Here is a 19,283-nt window from a genome sequence, read left to right as displayed (position 1 = left end):
TAATTAATTAATTAATATTAGTATAGTTATTATTTATTATTTAGTTTATAGTTATATATATTATATANATATATATATATATATATATATATATATATATATATATGCATATGTATAATTCATTTCCAGATACATAGTTATTTATTAACAAATTAGCGTTTTCAAGATTGAAAAATCATTTCGGCGCGTTTCTGGAAACTACATACGTAGAATATAAATTCATATAAGAATCATACAAGCATTTAAGATCCAGCTAGACAATTTAAGGCTTTGATTTCTATAGTGTTATCACATATACGGTCCTATAATATATTATATTATTTATTTATTAACAAAACAAAAGATGAATTTTTTGGTACATTTTACAAATAAGTTCTATCAATTGTCATTTTATTGAAATAATTTTTTATTATCAATATATTCTGCAAGAATTTTTCTTATGTATTTTCTCACTTTTGACGTCATAATGTGAAATAGTGAGTGGACAGGAACTTTAAATAAATTAAAATCTCTTTTTAAAATCCCAAAAAGAAAAAATAAAAATCTAAAATATTAATTTTCAAGATTATTAGCGTAACAAAGAAAACATACCTCGCACTGGCCACAATAGTGCGAAGCCTCGTTCTTGCCGCGGCCATGGAAGCGCACTTCCACATTCTTGCTCTTCACAAACTCCAATATTAAACAACACTGTCTCATCGTTCGTAAAAGACAATTCTTGATCAACTCGAACAATCGAGGATCTGACACCTTGATATTACGCGCCAAGTTCCATGAAAGATGCACCATCGGTACAATCGATTTGAATGCTTGCAGCTTGTTCCACTCGTAACGCTCGATCGCGAGTTGATACTGTCTGGCAGTGAGCGGACCAACGTTCCATGCAATATTATTGCACCAACCGACCGCCTGTACCCAGTGCACGCAACCCGCGTTCACCCACACGAGATCACCTGGTCGCTGATGAAACCTGTACACTGGAATATTCTCCTCGAATAATTCTTCTAGATTCGGCCACCAACTTCCATGTAGATAACTGATGCCGTTGCGCTCACAGAGTGAGCATATTATGCCCCAATACGCATCTGGTACCGCAAACCATTCGCAGTCGCCCGGTCCAATGTTGATATTAATAGAACAAAAATTATTGTTCTCTTGATGTCCGGGTGTTCTACTACCAGGTACCTAAGAAAGATATAAATTAAATTACATTCAAAAATATCATTCAAATATGTGTAAAATATGTGTTTCGTTTTACAATTTTATTACATTATATGTTTTAATGTACCTTCATATACAATTGTACAGTGTTCATTCCTAAAATCACATGGCCCACATGGCTGAGCATATTACCAGCCGATACCACCCTGGCAAAGGCCGGTAATTTCATTAGTTCGTGCAACTGTGGCTTCCACTTTCTTTCATCTGACAGATCTACATTGGTACCAAAACGTAACATCTTGGTTCCCGGTCGACCGGCTAGACCAAAAGTGTTCTTTTTGCGTCGCACGGTCTGACCGGTGCTGTCCTTTGAATCCGAATCTGACAGATTGGAAGCGTGAACGCCGCCCTGCGCTTTCTCTTCTCTCAGACTCTCTTGAAAACTAGAGGCCTGATATTGCGCGTACTTCGCAATCGTCGTGTGACTGCGATGACTAATGCAATTCCAGACTTTCTTGTTGAGCGTCGGATCCCAGTTCTCTTCGCTAGTTTGCTGCATTTGTGTGCGTACTTCAATACCGTGATCTGGATTAGCCTCGACTAGAGTCTTAGTCGAGAAGAGGCCTAGATCAAGCTTGAGCGCTGCCGCGAGACCACGTACCACAGCAATCGGGTGTTTTAAACAAAATTCTTGCAGCTGCGGACCGAAAACGTCCTTTTTGTTCTCCAGAAAGACACTAGGGGCAGGCGGCGACAACTGTTCCTTCGTCAAGTGTATTCGTTGAATAGGTGGATCCGGTGGTGCCGGCGGTGGTGAACGATCGCTTAGTATCGAGCAATTCGGCACGCCTTTCAAACCACGACCCTTGCACGCTTCGATCACCGCTCTAGCATCCATTTCAATACTCAACTCCTGTTCTGGTTGCGATTCACACAACGACTCGAGTTTCAGATTCATCATCGTCTCTGCCTTGGAAATATTAGTTGCTTCGTTCTTGTTTGTTGCCGTCGTCATCGTCGTACTAGAGGATAACGATGATGTCGTTGTTTCACACTTCACCGCCGTCGTTTCACATTTCACCGTTGTTACAGTCGTCGTCGCGGTCGTCATGATCGTCGTCACAGCATCCGTCGTCGATTTAGACTGTGTCGATTGGGAAGATGCTTCTTCCGGTTTTTCTAGTTTCACCTCTTTTACTTTATCCGCCGCATTCTCCTCGAGATTCGATGGCGAGAACGGACCGGAGCTCAATGTGCCGTTGTCATTGATGACACCACTCGATGGTTCTTCCTTTACAACTGTTTCCAAATCGTCGGAACCGAAATGCTTGAGCAGGTCTTCCGCCAACGACGTAGCTATGTCCTTTTGTGACAGCAGCGCCTGCAACTCCTGGTCCGTCACGCCCAGATTGTCCTTATTCGCCGCAGTCGCCGTTGAGCTCTCCGAGTAACCGCTTGTCGCCGACGTGACCTGCGTGTAACCTTGAGCAGCGTACTGATTCGGCTGTTGCTGATACTGACCACTATACTGGGCACTGCCGGTCATTGGTTGCCTTTGCGGCGGATAAGTAGGATCAGAGGCGGATTTGTAAGGCATTCCTGGTGTTTGCGTAGTGTTTCCGGTCGCCGCCGTATTATAACCGACATTGGTGTCGGAGAAACCCGTCTGCAGCGCAACCGTACCGCCTTGCTGCAACTAGACACATATGTCACATTTTATATAATTAAAGAATCAAGAAGTATCATATGTAATTTTCTCTACTGTAATCAATAGCGCAAATTTCATTAAAAAAAGTGATATTAAATATTTACCGGCTGTTGTGGTATTCCATAATTCTTGACAACACCCGACGATTGACCGAGGTTCTGAGGATGGCCGTACGCCGTGGGATAACCGGGCTGTCCCGGCCTCAAGCCTCGTTGCCCCGCTTGTTGTTGCTGTCTGATTTGTTGTTGGTGTTGCTGCATCGCACGGTATTGATGTTGTAGCTGAACGAGCACATTTTGCTGCTGCGGTGTCAAACTATTGATATTCTGTTGTAGGAAATGCAGCATTTGCAGTTGCTGCTGCGATAGGTAGAACGGCGGCGCCCGTTGCTGTGGCACGGCCGATATCACCTCGTCGGCCTGAAACATTGAATTTTAATTAATGCAAAGTTGAAATATTTAATTACATTATCTGTTCTCTGATTTATAACTGAATTCTCTGCAAAATACTTTACTGGAACCTCCTACTTTATTTATAAAACACTATATTAAATTAAATAAAAATTATATATATAAATGAGAAGTTAGATTTTAGAAAAAAATTTATTTTATAATATATTCTTTTTACCTTAAATCGCTTAGCATTCTGTCCCTGAGCTTGAGGATAAGGCGGAGGTGGTCCAGTTGGTGTGGCACCATATTTGTACGAAGGTCCGCCAGGTTGCTGCTGTTGTTGTTGCTGCCGGCTGGACATCTCTGCGCTAATCGGCAGATTCCAAGCCTCTTCGATTGACGGCAATTGCCGCCTCCTGGGTAAAAAATTATATGAAAACACGAAAGGCAAGCTTTGTAACACAAGCTTTGTAATACATCAAAGAAAGATACATTAAAGGTCGACTATAATTTTGTATTGGCCTTTAACTCTTAATTTTATTTTCAGATTTTATTTTGAGCACGAGCTTCGCAGACAGCGGCCTGATCTATCTAGAGATCCCGGGTTCGATTCTGGTAGAAATCAAAATATTTATGTTCGTGTCTTCTCTCGGAAAAGGCCGCAACCTCCCGAGAGTATCCTTATCAATAGAAACACGAGAAATCTTGAGAAATCTCGGATTCGATTTCTTTCTAAACTTGATCGTCATTATTACTGTTATCAAATATCTATTAGCAAATTTAATTATTGAATTATATATCTTATTTTTATTTCAATATTAATATCAAATAATACAAGTAAACAATTTTTGTTATTTTGACAATTTTATGTAAACTTCAAAAATACGTAATCTCTCAAATATATCCATCTGTTTGTTCCAATGTGTAAAGAGCTACATAAAAAAATCATTATAATGGAATCTTAACGCATAATTTGACTTGTCGACGACTCACTTGTTAGCAACGGAAGGCATTGGTGCTTGACTTAGGTGACTCTGCAGAAAGCTGATGCGCTGTTGGAGGGACGGGTTCATCGGGTTGTTGCCACCGGACTTAACGCCACCCAGACCCGCGAATGGGCCCGTGCAATTCGCTATATTGCTGTTTCCCCTACGAATAATAAAGCAGAACTCTTACTGACCTAATAATTCAATGTAATCATTGTTAATTTTTGAGATCGTCAAATGTAAACTCGGCCTTCAATCTACAACACGTGCCGATCGTTCTAGTGCAAGATGATAATTACAAAATCATAAAATTACACACGTCATGACGTACGAATGATAACGTAAGAAAGAAGTGACACGTAATACAACTTACAGAATTATAATGAGCGATTTGATAAATGCAAACTAATCACTTACTAATTACTTAATTTTTATCTTTTAATTACTCCCGACTGCTGCCAACCGAAAACGAAGGGAATATGCATTTTTATATTTTACATCATATTTAATTTAATTTTTAATATGATCGACTGTTAATAGTCCAACTACTTAATTCGTAACTGGAACATATGATCCTGAAACTTTTCCCAATTTTTAAATAATAATTTGAAATAATTTTATATTTCATATTTTTATTCTTTACAGTTTTGAACTTGAAACATTTATTTAAAAAATAAAAATAATATCAAAAATTTTATATTTTCTTTTAATGTAAAAAAAAATATGAGTTTTTGTTACAGATTAAATCATGAATAAATGTACTCGCCACAATGTTGAAGCAATAGAACTACAAGTGGAACTGTGTGGAGCGGAATAATTGTGGAACGCTATGAAAATGACTCGCGCAACATGTAATTTACCTGGATGCGTTAACGTAACAGGCTAGGGCGTCTTTCGGTTGACTAACACTTTCGTATAATATGCCCAGATTAGTCCAAGCAGCCGAATGGGATTTGTCTAGTTGCACAGCACATATGTAGGCTTGCAATGCGTCCATAGGCTGATTCTGCTGTTGATACAGCACTCCTATACTACACCATGTGTCCGCATTGCCTTCCGATTTTTCGACTGAATTTCTATTGAGCACATAGAGAAGATCATTAATTTCCAAACACACAAGGACAAAATAAAAACAAATGTATATAAATATGGAAGTATACGTATATTAAATCTACCATACTTGCCTGTATATTCGTATTAGTGTGAATATCTTTGGAAAATAATATTGGAAAGTTTCTTCGGTATTTTGTATTAATGCCCTATACAAATATCAATAAACATATTATAACAAATGAATAAAAAAATATAAAAATAAATTTTTGGAACATGCTTAAACACACAAAAAATATAAATGTTTAGAGCATGCGTAAATAAAAAAAAAGAAAATAAATATTTTATAGCATGCGTATAAGTTTTTTTTTCAAATTCCGAAAAAAATTTAAAAATAGTATTCATTGAGGAAAGAATATTTATTTAAGTAAAAAGAATCTAAAGATATTGATTATTTTAATTGATAAAAATTATTTATAAATTGAGCGATGTCATCGCTTTTGAGAAGTTCATTCAATAGAAACTTTTCCATGAACAATACAACAATACCTATGAATAATGCAATAAAATTCGCATTACAATGCAATTTTAATCTCACTAACAATAAGTTCTTTCATATAAAAAACATCATATTTCGTAATTATAAAAATGCGCAATTATGTATGTATATATGCATAAATTATATGCATAAATTATATGCATAAATAAAATATATAAAATAAAACAAGCTCTCTATAAAATATATAATTCATAGTTTAAATAATAAATGAGACGTATAAAATTAAATTAATTTTCTTATCTGAAAGTACATAACATTATCTTGAAAAAATTCATGTTTATAAAAATTTTGTATATTTTGTAATTTTAGCTACAAAAAAAGGAAAACTTTTTTAAACGACTCCAATATCTTAGATACAAGGCATATTTTGATATTTATTCTTTTTTACTTTCAACATTAACATGATTATTTTAAAAAGCACACACAGTTCATTTTTAGATGGACACCCCTAACACGTGGAATGGACCTATACACGCTATATATTCTTTCATGTTGCAATTTCAATCGACAGATTCACTCGGTGGCGTATCTGGTTTTCGAGTGTCATTACCTGTATGCGATAAATGCTTCGTGCACCTTTCCGGAGGCAGCCAGACAGCGTCCTAAAAGATAAAGGCTCTGTCCGCTCTTGGGTTCGGCTTCGATAGACTTCTGCAGGCAGTGGATAGCTGTGAATTGCTTCTGCGCTCTAGTTATACCCAGCACCGTGCATTCAACCACGTGATACATCCATCCTGTGTGAAAAAAAAACAAAGGCGAATGATGCACGTGACGCTGTCTTTTCGTTATTTTCTTCTTTCGTCTAACATCTCGAGAACCATGTTACTATCCGACATGACGCTACATGACGAACTACTAGCGAACTAAACTGAATAGACTCTCTCAGGTATGGCCTAGGGTTGCCCCCGGCAGCAATCGTTCTTACTGCTGTTGCTATCCCTTCTCTAGGGGGGCTGTCTCGAATTACCCCCTTGTAAACATAGGCGCAGCAGCGCGAAAAACGACCCTAGTGCAACAAGATTTTCGCCCTCTTGACGAGAATAGAAGATCCTAAGGGATTTTAGCATAGCTGAGCGATTATATTCGTCAATTGCCTTTGAAGTCGCGTTCCAATTCTCTCGGGGATTGCTGGTTAACAATAAGATGTTTTATTAACTCTACTCGGATTAACTGAAATCATCCAATTTTCTTCAAGGAATAAAATATTGTATAATTATTTTAATCTCTCTAAGGACACTTTCTTTCTTTAGAATACTACAATATAATGTAACATATTTAGTATTCATATATTATCTATTTTTATATATATAATATTCATATATATATATATATATATATATATATATATATTCTATATATTTGTATATAATATATGTATATAATAAAAAAATAATATCCTTCCACGCGGTTTCCGATATAACAGGACGTTGATTTATGGTCACTATATTTGCGCGACGCGTGTTTACCTGTTGATACCCCACGGATTAATCGTCGTGGGAAAAGCGGGGCGTCGGCAAGAAGTTGTTATTCGCGACAATAAATGTACGACCGTAAATAGGTGAACACGTGGCAGAACCGCACGTGGGAACTGAAGTTAATTAAATCGCTCGATCAATTAATTTCAACCCACTTACGCTTCTATCTTTTCAATAGCTTTAATAACTATTTTATTTTAATGATGAAAGAGAATATAAAAATTCTTTCAAATTAATAATAATTATTAAATGGATGCAAAGTTCCTGTCGTCTTTTTGTCAAACTCTGTTTTAAATAAAACCTAAAAAAAAAAACTAAAATTGTAATTTTTGAGAAACATTTTTTAAAAAATTTCTTTTAAATAAAAATGTGTATCGTGAACCTATGATAACTGCTTAACGAATAAAAACTCAAATCGATAACTTTCCTAGAGGCAAAAACTTGAAAAAGGAAAAAGTTTCACGTTTAATATTTGTTATATATTTTCAGTGCATAATACTTTAATCCAGGGAGAGAACAGTCAAATTTTGTGAAACTCTTGGGAATATTTCCGCTAGAATATTTATTCGCGGGATTAAAATAAGCACTGATCGTGCGATATACACCGCCGCTTCACTTGCTCATCTACCTTTAATGTTATTTATTCACCTGGCGTATTTACCTGTCTTAAACGTCACATCCCATACGCGCTCGATTTGCAAATCTGCCCGACCTGCCTTTAAATCGGTCCACCTGGCTATGGTCGGGTCTCGAAAGCTTCAATTTGTCAGTCGATTTAATCACGCCAAAACCTTCTCTCGATATTTTATTTCAAAAACACTAGAATTTTCACAAACATTTATATTTGTGTTTGCAACTTTAAAAAAGGTTTCATCGAAGCTTTGAAGGAAAAATGAAGCACGTACAATAAAAATTATTAAACCGAAAAATACAGAACAGATTATTGAAAGCTTTCATGAAACATTTACATTATTATTATCCTAATTAAAATGATTTTGATACAATTGAAGGCATAATTTATTGCAGTGAGTTAACCCACATTTTATAAAAACGAAATTAATATAAACTCTAAAGTTAAAGTGATGGGGAAAATATCATATGGTCGACGATATTATTGGGGCTAACTTCATGTGACATTAGTATTATTTTTCTCATCACTACAACTTTAGACTTTATTCTATTTTTATAAAATACGAGTTAATTCATCGTTGCAGCACAAACCTTTCAATCTACAATAATTTTCATAATCCTAAAAATGCTATCGATACGTAAATTTTACGTACAAAGAAATAGATTATTTTTATTTAATGTAACATAAGTTTTTCATACATTTTATACTTTCAATGACAAAATGTATACATAATTTAGATATTTATAAACATAAACAACCTAATTAACTTAAAAGAAAACAATAAACACACTGTGAAATTCATTTTAAAATGATGGCGTATATAATTTAATTGTGTATACCTTCTCATTACACTTAAATAAAATATATATAATATGATATATAAATAATTTACACTAAACTACTTAAAAATTTAAATCATTTAACATGCTCTCTGTTATAATATTGACCACAGAGAACTCAAACTGATATGTGACGTACAGAATTCAATAACAGTATTATATCATTCAAAAGCGATAGCATTGTTGGGGATTAATCGTTTTATATAAAAATAACAAAAGAATTAGTTACGAGAGATTTATTTTATATTTTTTATTTTGACATATTTAGATAAATATAAAATATAAAACAATGTTAAGTAAAAAAAAAAAATCGACAGATGAGATTAAAAAAGAGTTTGTTCAAAATTTGAAATATCTCGTAAAATATTAACTTTGACTTACTTTTACATATTGTCAATATACATTGCGAATCTTTCGTATTGCAATCAATATGATATAATACAAATTTATTATTGAATTTATTTCTCACAATGAAACACATCGCATGTTAAGGGAGAAAGAGGAAACCTTCGTTCCTTCATTCTTTCTCATCAGTGGAAAAAGAGAGCGGATGAAGGAGAGCAACAAGACAGAATTCCAAAAAAAAAGGGAAGCGGGACCGGTCGCGACCAGGACGGTTCGCCGACACGCGAGGATCCATAAACGGTCCATAAAGTGGATGTCCCGTTCGCAACGCTTCGCAACGTCCTCGAAGAAGCGCAGCCCCGAAAGAAGAGACGCATTTTTCGTGAGATGGACGTGCAGACTTTCACCGTGAAGCGATCCGTTCCGAAGGGAAAAAAAAAAACACTTGACCGAGGCCTAAAAGTTCGAGTCTACACGTTGCTCGAAAAGTATATAACGTTACAGCAATTAACTTTTTGAAAAGCTTCAAGGACTTTCATTAAAAACTTCCTTTTCTTTTTATTTATTTATTTATTTATTTTTTTTTTGGAAGATGAATAGAAAAAGGGGTGCGAGAAAGGTTTTTATTTTAAAAGAAAAATAAGTTTTTTTCTTTACTTGCTAATTTTTTATCTACGCCTCCTGATAAACAAAAAAAAGGAAAAGAGAAAGAGTGATTTTTCCTTTGGATCGTCGAGCCTTCAGTCTCACAGATTCAGCTGAAGGCTCTCGACGGACCGGCTGCACTCTGCCAAGTAGTCTGCAGACACGTGTATTGATTTATTCCGGGTTAGGGTGGGCTGAGGGATGAGACGGAGAGGCAACTCGGGGGGAAGGAGGAGAGAGAGAGAGTGAATGAACGAGGAACAAAGAGGGTAGGAGAGGCCGCGTGAATGGGTCGGAGAGAGAGGGAGCGAGGCTCTAGTTGTGGGAAAACTATCCCTTAGTTTCTATTTCTCTCGCACCTGCCCTATGTTTCTCTCCCTTCCTCCCATTTCTGTACTAGACTGGCGCATAGACTACCGCGAATCGCGATGGGATACGGAGGGATAATCGTCAACGTTAAAGTGTTCCCCCTAGGTCTAGGATCGCGGAATCCTCGAATATTTTCAAAAGTAATACGAAGTAAGTTGCAACGTCGAAAACTTTAATATTCTGTTCTAAATTATTATTGATATTTTTTTTTGTATCCGATATTTTTTATGGAAACCATATTTTGAAACAATTACATATCAATAAATAATAATAAATTAATTTAAAATATCAAAATTATCGTTTTTGTCAAATCTTGTCTTCATTTAATAAAACAAATAATAAAATAATTTAATTTAATAAATAACAAATAAAAGATTGGGTAGACACAATGATAACGCTGATATTTCAAATCAATTTATTATTTATTAATATGAAGTTATATCAAAATATAATTTTATTTCACAACTTTTTTTTTAATGTAATTTAATTAATAATTTTTTATAAAATATAAAAAGAAGCATACAGCCACGACGCTAAATGTTTTAAACGAAAGTCATATAAATTATCATATAAAAACGTAGACGTTTCGGTCAAAATCATAGAAATATCAGGATGTCGAAAAAAAGAAATACATAGAATGAAAACAAAGATCTTTAGTCAGAAAAGATGGTCAAATCGCATATGATATGAATTAACAGAGTAAATTGAGGTCCAAGAAAATGAAATTAAACAATGTTCAATCGCTTACGAACTATTTTCTGTTACGTCTAGGATTCTTTATTACAAGAAGCGAAATGCGACTTTGTGTGAAACATATGGAATTTCCAGATTCTATTTAAAATTAAGAAAGAAAACACATTGTTTTCAATAATATTACTTTAACAAAACATTATTATTTATGAGAATCAGACTAGTTTTATAATAACAAACGCTTACCACGTATTTTGTGACGCAAATCCTCGCAAATGTAATTCGGAGTAAATAATGAAAATTAACAAACAGAACCACTGGTAAGAGTTTCTGACAAAAATGTAATGGCACCATAGCTAGCTTTTTTGACTAATGAATCTTTGTTTTAATTCTATGTATGTATTTCTTTTTTTTTGATATCCTAATATTTCTATGTACTGATGATGTTCAAATCTTGACTGAAACATCTATGTTTTTATATGATAATTTAATAGTTTATAACTTTTTATAATGTTTTAAATATAATTGCGCAAAAAGAAAGCGGAATAATTTATAAATAAATTAAATAATTCTAAAATAGGCGATAATTATAAAATCTCTATTTATCTAATTATCGCGAAAGTATTATAAATATTTCTCTAACTTGAATTAGAAATTTAATTATAACTCTTATTTGTGAAAAAATCATAAATGAATTTCATAAATGAATTTATCAGATGGAACCTTTTTATCGTAGGCTTCTCTATAAATTAAATATGTACGTTTTTACTCCTAGAGAAACTTCTGAAATAGAACTTCCGAAAGTAATATTTTTGTTTCACATTCCTCTTTCCACAATACTTTAAATATTTATATATGAAATATTTACGCACTCCCCCGAGTTCGAACGTGTCGAAATCTCTAAGTATTTCCGAACAAAATATAAATATATTTCATTCTTCTCTTTTGTACAAGATTCTTCAATATTTATATAAGGTATTCTAACAGGCCAATTCTTATCTTTCCTTTTGGTTCACCTTAATAAATTAACAAATAAGTCTTAATGTCAAGCTTAGCAATTAAACGCAAAAAATTAAACTTTAAAAACTTTAAAAAATCTCTAATTTTCAGATTTCGCTTAAATGCATCTTTTGTAAGTTGACGATTATTTGCAATGTTTAATTGATATTGTTTTTCTTTCTCTAAATTAAATTTTTCTTTGAAAAATTTAAATTAATTTCTATTCATTAAGATAAAATTGATTTATTTTTTTTTTCTTAATAAAACAAAAGGAATAATTAACGACAGGCTTACCCAATTGACGATAGATGTCGGCCTTCAGATGCAATGGCAGCTTTTCCTTCAGCAGGGCCTCGTAATGTTCCTTGGCCAGGCGATACTTGCCTTGAACCTCGTATAAGTGAGCGATATGGAACTTGACTACAACAAACGCGCGAAAGAAGATTTTTCAGTGAAATTTTAGATAGAAAAAAACGTAATCAAATTACAATATGTACCATCGAAGGCGAGCTTATCAGTCGAACCTGAAGGAGAGGGATGATCGATCACGGTTAATTTAAGATTTGATTAATTTTCCACAAAGTGGAAAATTTTCTCAATAATCGAATTGGTAAAGACACCCGTCATGGAATATAGAAAAGTCCAGATTTGAATCCTGGCTGAGATGATATTTTTCAGAAAATTATATTTATAACTTTTTAACGACGCTTATTAACGTCGACATCATTAAACCGCTTGCCAATTTAATTTGTGATTCCAGTTTAAGATTGCCCTTCAAGACCGAAAGTTTGTTTCGCCATACAGTTATAAAACTAGATATTATATAATTCACAATATTATTTAAGCACTATAATCAAAATATTATTTAAGCACTGTAATCCAGTTCAGATTGACAAGGCCTTCTCGTTAATTAATTGTATATTTACATGAAGTTTAATGTCTTTTATTGTTAATTCATTTTCATCGTGTCGGTGGTACCGAAAGCAATAAGCACGTGCACAAGACTGGCGCGCAAGCCACGCTGGGCTAGCTATTTAAAAGCGCGATTTCCGGTAGGAAATTATATATTCCCGCACTAAATTCCCGGTATCCGAAGGAGAATGATTCCCGCGCGAATCATCACGTGAAAAATGTGGATAGTACAATTCGGAGTCATGAATCAGTATAGTCATCATCAGCGTGATTCATCCGCGAGAAACCTCCGTGTCTAGGAACTTGTTCTACATACATTTGTATCCGAGGAGAGAGGGAATCCCCACGAGGTCTGATTTCAACATTAACAGACAGATTTCTCGCTGAATTTACTCAGTTTTTTTCATCGAGGAAAAATCAGGAGACACTAATCAGGAGTTTCCATCTTTATGACTTTGAAAATTAAGATCCCGTTGAAGCAAAGTCCCGTGGAAATGAACAGAAAATATGATATAACATCTGCTTGAGATATCGTTTGACTCCATGTGAAAGCGACCGATACTCGTAACTGACTCGTAACTGATAAGTCGCGAGTTTAAATCCCGCATTCCGCATAAATGGAAAAATTTCGTAATCCATATTATGCTAATTTAACGTCGCAAAAAAAGCTTTTGCTCTTTCAACCTTTTTACAATAAGCCATTATCTAATTGATCAATCATAAGTGATTTCTACTCATATTCGACTGTGATTGATCCATTTCTTACGACTTAAGACTTGTAAAAAGCCCATTTAGATCTCTAGGTGACTCTTTGACTAGGTTCAGACAAGAGTTCATGTAGAGGCTGATATAGTCCTACTCATCCCCTTCCCGCTACTAATATCTGCTTGTGAATGAGAATCAAGCGCAGCAATTGGAGCGCAAATTAATTATTGAATGTATTCCTCTTGGTATATGAGTCAAACATTTCCACTTCATTTCGAGTCATCTTCAGTGAATATAATTAATACAATTGTTATTTCTCAAGCTTCAATGAGGAAATAATGACTGTATCGCTCATGCCGGAGCTTGCAAAGCCCAGTTAAGCTTAAATTTTCAAAAGAAGTTGAGAATTACAATAAAATCTGTGGATAGTCATGTACACGAAATTAATAAATTAAATATAATAATAAAGACTTAGATATAATGAAGACTTCAATGATTGCGAATAAAATAAACGATTGTACAAAAAACAATCTTTTACTCGTCCGATACATTTTCTTTTTGAACTCAGAGAGCCTATTGTGTATATTATTATTTTAATCTGTTCTCTGTAAAGTTCGAGTTCTTTCGACGATCAGCACCATATCACTTCAACGAAATATGTACATCTCAACTGTTCATTATATCCATTAATTCATGAGTTTAATATTGAAATATTCAGGTCAATTTTCTGGCTATTTTGATTAGATAAGTGCATGTTATTGCTCAGTTGTTAATAGAACCGAAAGTTGATCACGAGTTCGTATGCGAAAGATAGACAAGATCTTAAACAAGTAAAACTAGTATGACTTTCATAAATAACTCCAATCAAATCACACACACATCTCGTTATATTGGTCAAAGAAATATTGTATTAGTACAAAAACTACAATTCTTATGACAGAGAGCGATATAACCACACATTTTTACAGAAGAATTGTTTCTTTATTCAAAAAGATGGCTTTTACGATTGGTTATTATTATACTATCACAATAAAATTTCAACTCTATTAAATTAAAACTTTACTTGATAGTCTCTATCTCCTACTAATTTAAAGTAAAAATGTCATTTATTTAAGATATTTTAGATACAGAACTTAAAATATTGATTGTAAGGGAATTTCTTGTATAATTAAAAATTAATTATAGGGCGGTATTCATAATCCGTTCTTATTTTAAGACTGCCTTAAATAATGCAGTTTCAGATGCTAATGCAACTCTCTTTGGTTCATGACATCTTAAAATTATCTACCTAAAACAGTCTTGCATATAAGAACTATGAATACCAGTCTTAGCCTTTTATATGACAAATATTAGAGTTAAACTTAAGAATAGTCCCTCAAAAAAATTACTGATGTTAATTCAAAACAGCACAATTCATCTTCAATACTATCAACAAACGCATTAAAACTCTCATCTACAAAAACACAACAATCGTAGAAAATCCTTTTAATTGTCAAAATTCAAACAATAATATAATATGATTTATAGTACCGTACATACAATCAATTTCCAATACATTTAATTAAAAAAATAACGTTAAGATTTCATTTTATAGTATGAATAAATTTAAAAAATTTATCAAAGTTCACAAAGATCCTCTTTCACAAAAAAAAACGATATAGTTTATAAAATCATGTGTAAAGAATGTGATGCTTCCATTGTTGAACAAATGAGCAAACAATTAGAAACAAGAATATCTGAATATAGAAATTATATAAATTGGGACACCTCTGCTCGTTTTATTATATCCGATTATAGAATGCAAATCACGATTTTGATTGGAACAACGTTAAAATATTAGATAAAGAACCTTTTTACAGAAAACGTTTAACCTTTTAAATGCTTAATATTAAAAAAACAAATAAACAAGTCTCAATTTACAAACAGAGGGTCTTCATAAAACATACATGCAGATAATCAAGTACTTTGCAGTATCAATTATTTATTCAGTATCGTGTTCACTTACATGTAATTTAATTTAATTTATTATAATTTATTTAAGTTATTACAATCAAATTTTATCCTCTGACTAAGAACATAATATTTTTATTATACAGTTTTTTAACATAATTTTTATTAATTTATATTATTTATCGTATTTAATTTTATATGATTGTTACTATTACACTGACTAACTTTAAGTCTTTTTACTCATTGTATACATCGTTATGTTTGACCGATTACAAATTGTCCACGATCGGAAGTTTTTACCAGAATAAGAATTTCTGTTAGTTATTAGAGAGAAAAATCTATTTTAAATTTCCATTTGTCTGTTTAATCAGATTCTCTACACGGTCTTCCAACCATCATGTGAGTAGTTATAATTATTCCAGAAACAGCTTATCAAAAAGCAGTCTACTTTGAGAAGATAAAGTCATATCTGTAACTAGATTTATTGCATTTCTCGAAGAGGATTCGAACAAGTAGTCGAAACATGTAAAGATTCATTTGAATTTACGAGATTAGGGTTGAATAATAACTCTATGTAATTACCCTTTCGAATATATAAATTAATTTACGCCACAAGCCCCACGGTTTTTTATATTATTTAGATTTATATTATTTAGAGCCCTTTACTATCGTAATAAAATTTCAACTCTATTAAATTAAAACTTTACTTGATAGTCTCTATCTCCTACTAATTTAAAGTAAAATGTCATTTATTTAAGATATCTTAGATACAGAACTTAAAATATTGATTGTAAGGAATTTCTTGTATTAAAAATTAATTATAGGGCGGTATTCATAATCCGTTCTTATTTTAAGATTGCCTTAAATAATGCAGTTTCAGATGCTAATGCAACTCTCTTTTTTTTTTCATGACATCTTAAAATTATACCTACCTAAAACAGTCTTAAATATAAGAACTATGAATAATATATCATATTTTAAAAATTATTGAACTAGACGATCACGTGGGATCATCTCATTGACATGAACAATGAAAAGGCGGTCAAGGTTCGACGAAGGAAAGTGAGGGAGCGATTAGCGGGCAGAGTTGCGATGTGCGGGGTGTTGGCTGAGAGTTTTCCGGCTAATGGTGCGAATAAAGGGGACGAGTACTTACTCTCGAGCTTGGAGAAGGAGGCAGGTGTGGTGGCATCGATCAGGGCGAGGGTCAGGTGCTTCAAAGCGGCGTCGAACTCAGCGTGGACCTTCAGCATCAAGCCGAGCCGTAGGTGAACCTCGCAGGCCCGTGGAAATCCTGGTTCCACCCATAGCACCTGCTGGAACGCTTTCACGGCCCTGAAACGCAAGAGCAAACAAAGGCCGTTATTAATTGAGTAAATAATTAAATAAATTGCGCTTTAAGACGTTAAGACGGACAAGAAGACAAGACAAACTCGAATGAGTTACTGCATTCTTGCAAAAGTCGCATTTCAATTTTACAAATGTGTATTTATTATTATATGTAATTTTGAAAAATATGTTGGTACTAATTTGATAACTTCGACTTGCAAGTCTGTTTATATTTAATAAATATTTACTTAGAACTCTTTATATTTAAACAAATATTTATTAAAAGTTGTTTTCACTGAATACATAAACTAATTGGTAGTATTCTATATTCTCTCTCCCAATTCATAACCTCTTTTCTTTCTTCAGTTTTTTATAAATTATGTTCGTTCTATATACGAAAGAACCTACTTTTATCTATAATTGGTATCACTCTAATTTGTACTAAAGTACAATAGTTATATATCTATTGAGTTATTCTAATAAAATCGTATTCCATAATTCTCTCTCTTCTTCTAAGTGTTTAATGTATTGAGTTGTCCGGAAAATTCGTGTCGACTAACCTATATAATTTAATAAATATATACTAAAATTTAAATTTTCCTTCAACATCGAACTTTCCGGACAACTCAATATTATACACTATTAGAAATGTAACCACGAGCTTCCTTTACATGTAAATGAAGCTCGTGATTATAAACAAAATTAAAATTAATTAATGAATGATTTAACTGAAAATTAAGTTACAACAGTTATTTAAATATAATGAACGTGTACATTAAATTTATGAAATTTAATGAACATGTACTTTTAATAAAATTTTATAAAAAGTAAATTTTCATGAAAAATATATTAAATTTTATTTGTAATGTTTTGAAATTAAATTCAAATTGTGTAATTTAAAAGTTAATGAAATTTAAGAGTATTTCTAACATATAACAGTTCCGCATACAATATGATTTCAATAAGAGATTATTCGGTAAAATTTGAAACCAAATTTCTCCTTTTCAGCGAAAATGTCGGACTCAAAGTTTAATAGCAAACTGCGAATTAAAATAAATAATCAACAGAATATTTCAATAAACCTCAAGCAAATTATATTAGAATTTTGCCTCGAAACTTACAAAGATACATTGTTTCTCGAAAACAAAGTGTCGTATGAAAACATTTTATCCTATATATTTTCTTTATTATTTAATGTTTCCTTTTCGAATCTAAATGGTTGGGAGACCTTCGGGAGATCGGAGGCATCTTTAAAATTAGGTATTCAATATCACAAACAAATTTATTTTGTCACATTGTTATTATCGCGATCGTCCAAGCGAAATTACCTCATGTCTCTTTGCCGTGCTTTTTGTTCCCCCGTGAACCTCAACGTCGTATGCACGCGACAAGGCAAGGTGGAAGGCACGCAGGAAGTGGCTAGTATGTAGTCGCTGTCACGCGACAATGGGGCCTCGCGAAAGAAAGGAAGGGGGAGCGGCGATGCGCGTAACAGTAACAATTGTCGCAAACGGCATATCGCAAACCCGCGCCATGCCGATCGATACACGCCGATCGATCGCACGGATGCACATGGAAAGCCGGAAACGAATAATATATACGCGTGCGTGCGAAAAAAACATAGCGCGCAGTAACCGAGCGACTGTATCCGCGATTAAACGGCTCATTTCACAGGGTTGTTCTAAACTAAAAACGGGATGTTTTTAAAAAGCGAAAATTATAGCGATTTGGGAACTACTTTTCGCAATCGATTCGATCTGACGAATTTTATTTTTAAGCTACGCCGCAGATTTACGAGAAAAATGCGGAAAATTAGAAATTCATATAATTATTATAATATAATTTTTAAGAGACGAGATAATTATATAAGCAGGATATGATATATAATTTATAATTCTAAAGTAAAATGTGGGAAATTATAGATGAGATATAATTATGTACATTAATAATTAAATACTTAAATTTATAATTAAATATATGTACAATTAATAATATTAGAAATAATCCCCAATATAAATTGCACATCCTAAAGTCACATTAATCATGCAGTCATACAATTGAAAAATGAGTGTTAAATTTAACATTTCACATGTCCCAAATGATCAACTCAAATTTTTCTGTTAATTTAATAGAAGATAAATAGGTTAAAAAAAAATGTAACAATTTGTAAGCAATTATATTTCTTAATTAAAATTAACATTTATAATACGTTAAATTAATATATTTTATTCATTTAGCTTAAGATTTAGATTTCAAAAAACATCACTTTTATATTATTTTATTTATGTTGAATTAATACTTAATATATTAAATATTCAACACAAAATTTTAATAAAAACTTGAGTAAAAGTCGTTTATAACACAAATAAAAATGTTTTTTAATGTGATATGGATGGATCGATACAAGAAATTCAACATACGTAACTGGATAAAGAACCATTTTTATTTGTAATTTAAGCGCTGGATAGAAAAAGATAAAATGTAAAAATAACTTCTTATAATAATACTAGAGACTTTACTTCAATTATATATATATAT

At 32.9% G+C, this 19,283-nt stretch overlaps 1 protein-coding gene across 1 annotated transcript in view; it reads right to left on the bottom strand.

The window, feature by feature from the left end:
• The window catches only part of LOC105621895 (histone demethylase UTY), a 98,129-nt gene that overhangs the window by 923 nt on the left and 77,923 nt on the right, over window positions 1-19,283 (bottom strand). Inside the window, exons 4-12 of the mRNA XM_012203332.1 lie at window positions 16,573-16,751; window positions 12,144-12,269; window positions 6,407-6,590; window positions 5,108-5,323; window positions 4,255-4,410; window positions 3,497-3,677; window positions 2,974-3,288; window positions 1,289-2,857; window positions 592-1,185 (exon numbers count right to left, since the gene is read on the bottom strand). Coding sequence (XP_012058722.1) covers window positions 592-1,185; window positions 1,289-2,857; window positions 2,974-3,288; window positions 3,497-3,677; window positions 4,255-4,410; window positions 5,108-5,323; window positions 6,407-6,590; window positions 12,144-12,269; window positions 16,573-16,751 — 3,520 coding nt within the window. The remainder of the gene's footprint in view (window positions 1-591; window positions 1,186-1,288; window positions 2,858-2,973; window positions 3,289-3,496; window positions 3,678-4,254; window positions 4,411-5,107; window positions 5,324-6,406; window positions 6,591-12,143; window positions 12,270-16,572; window positions 16,752-19,283) is intronic.

This window comes from Atta cephalotes (assembly GCF_000143395.1).
Source record: "Atta cephalotes unplaced genomic scaffold scaffold00038, whole genome shotgun sequence".
Lineage (NCBI taxonomy): Eukaryota > Metazoa > Arthropoda > Insecta > Hymenoptera > Formicidae > Atta > Atta cephalotes.
This window is presented reverse-complemented; position numbering and strand designations above follow the sequence as displayed.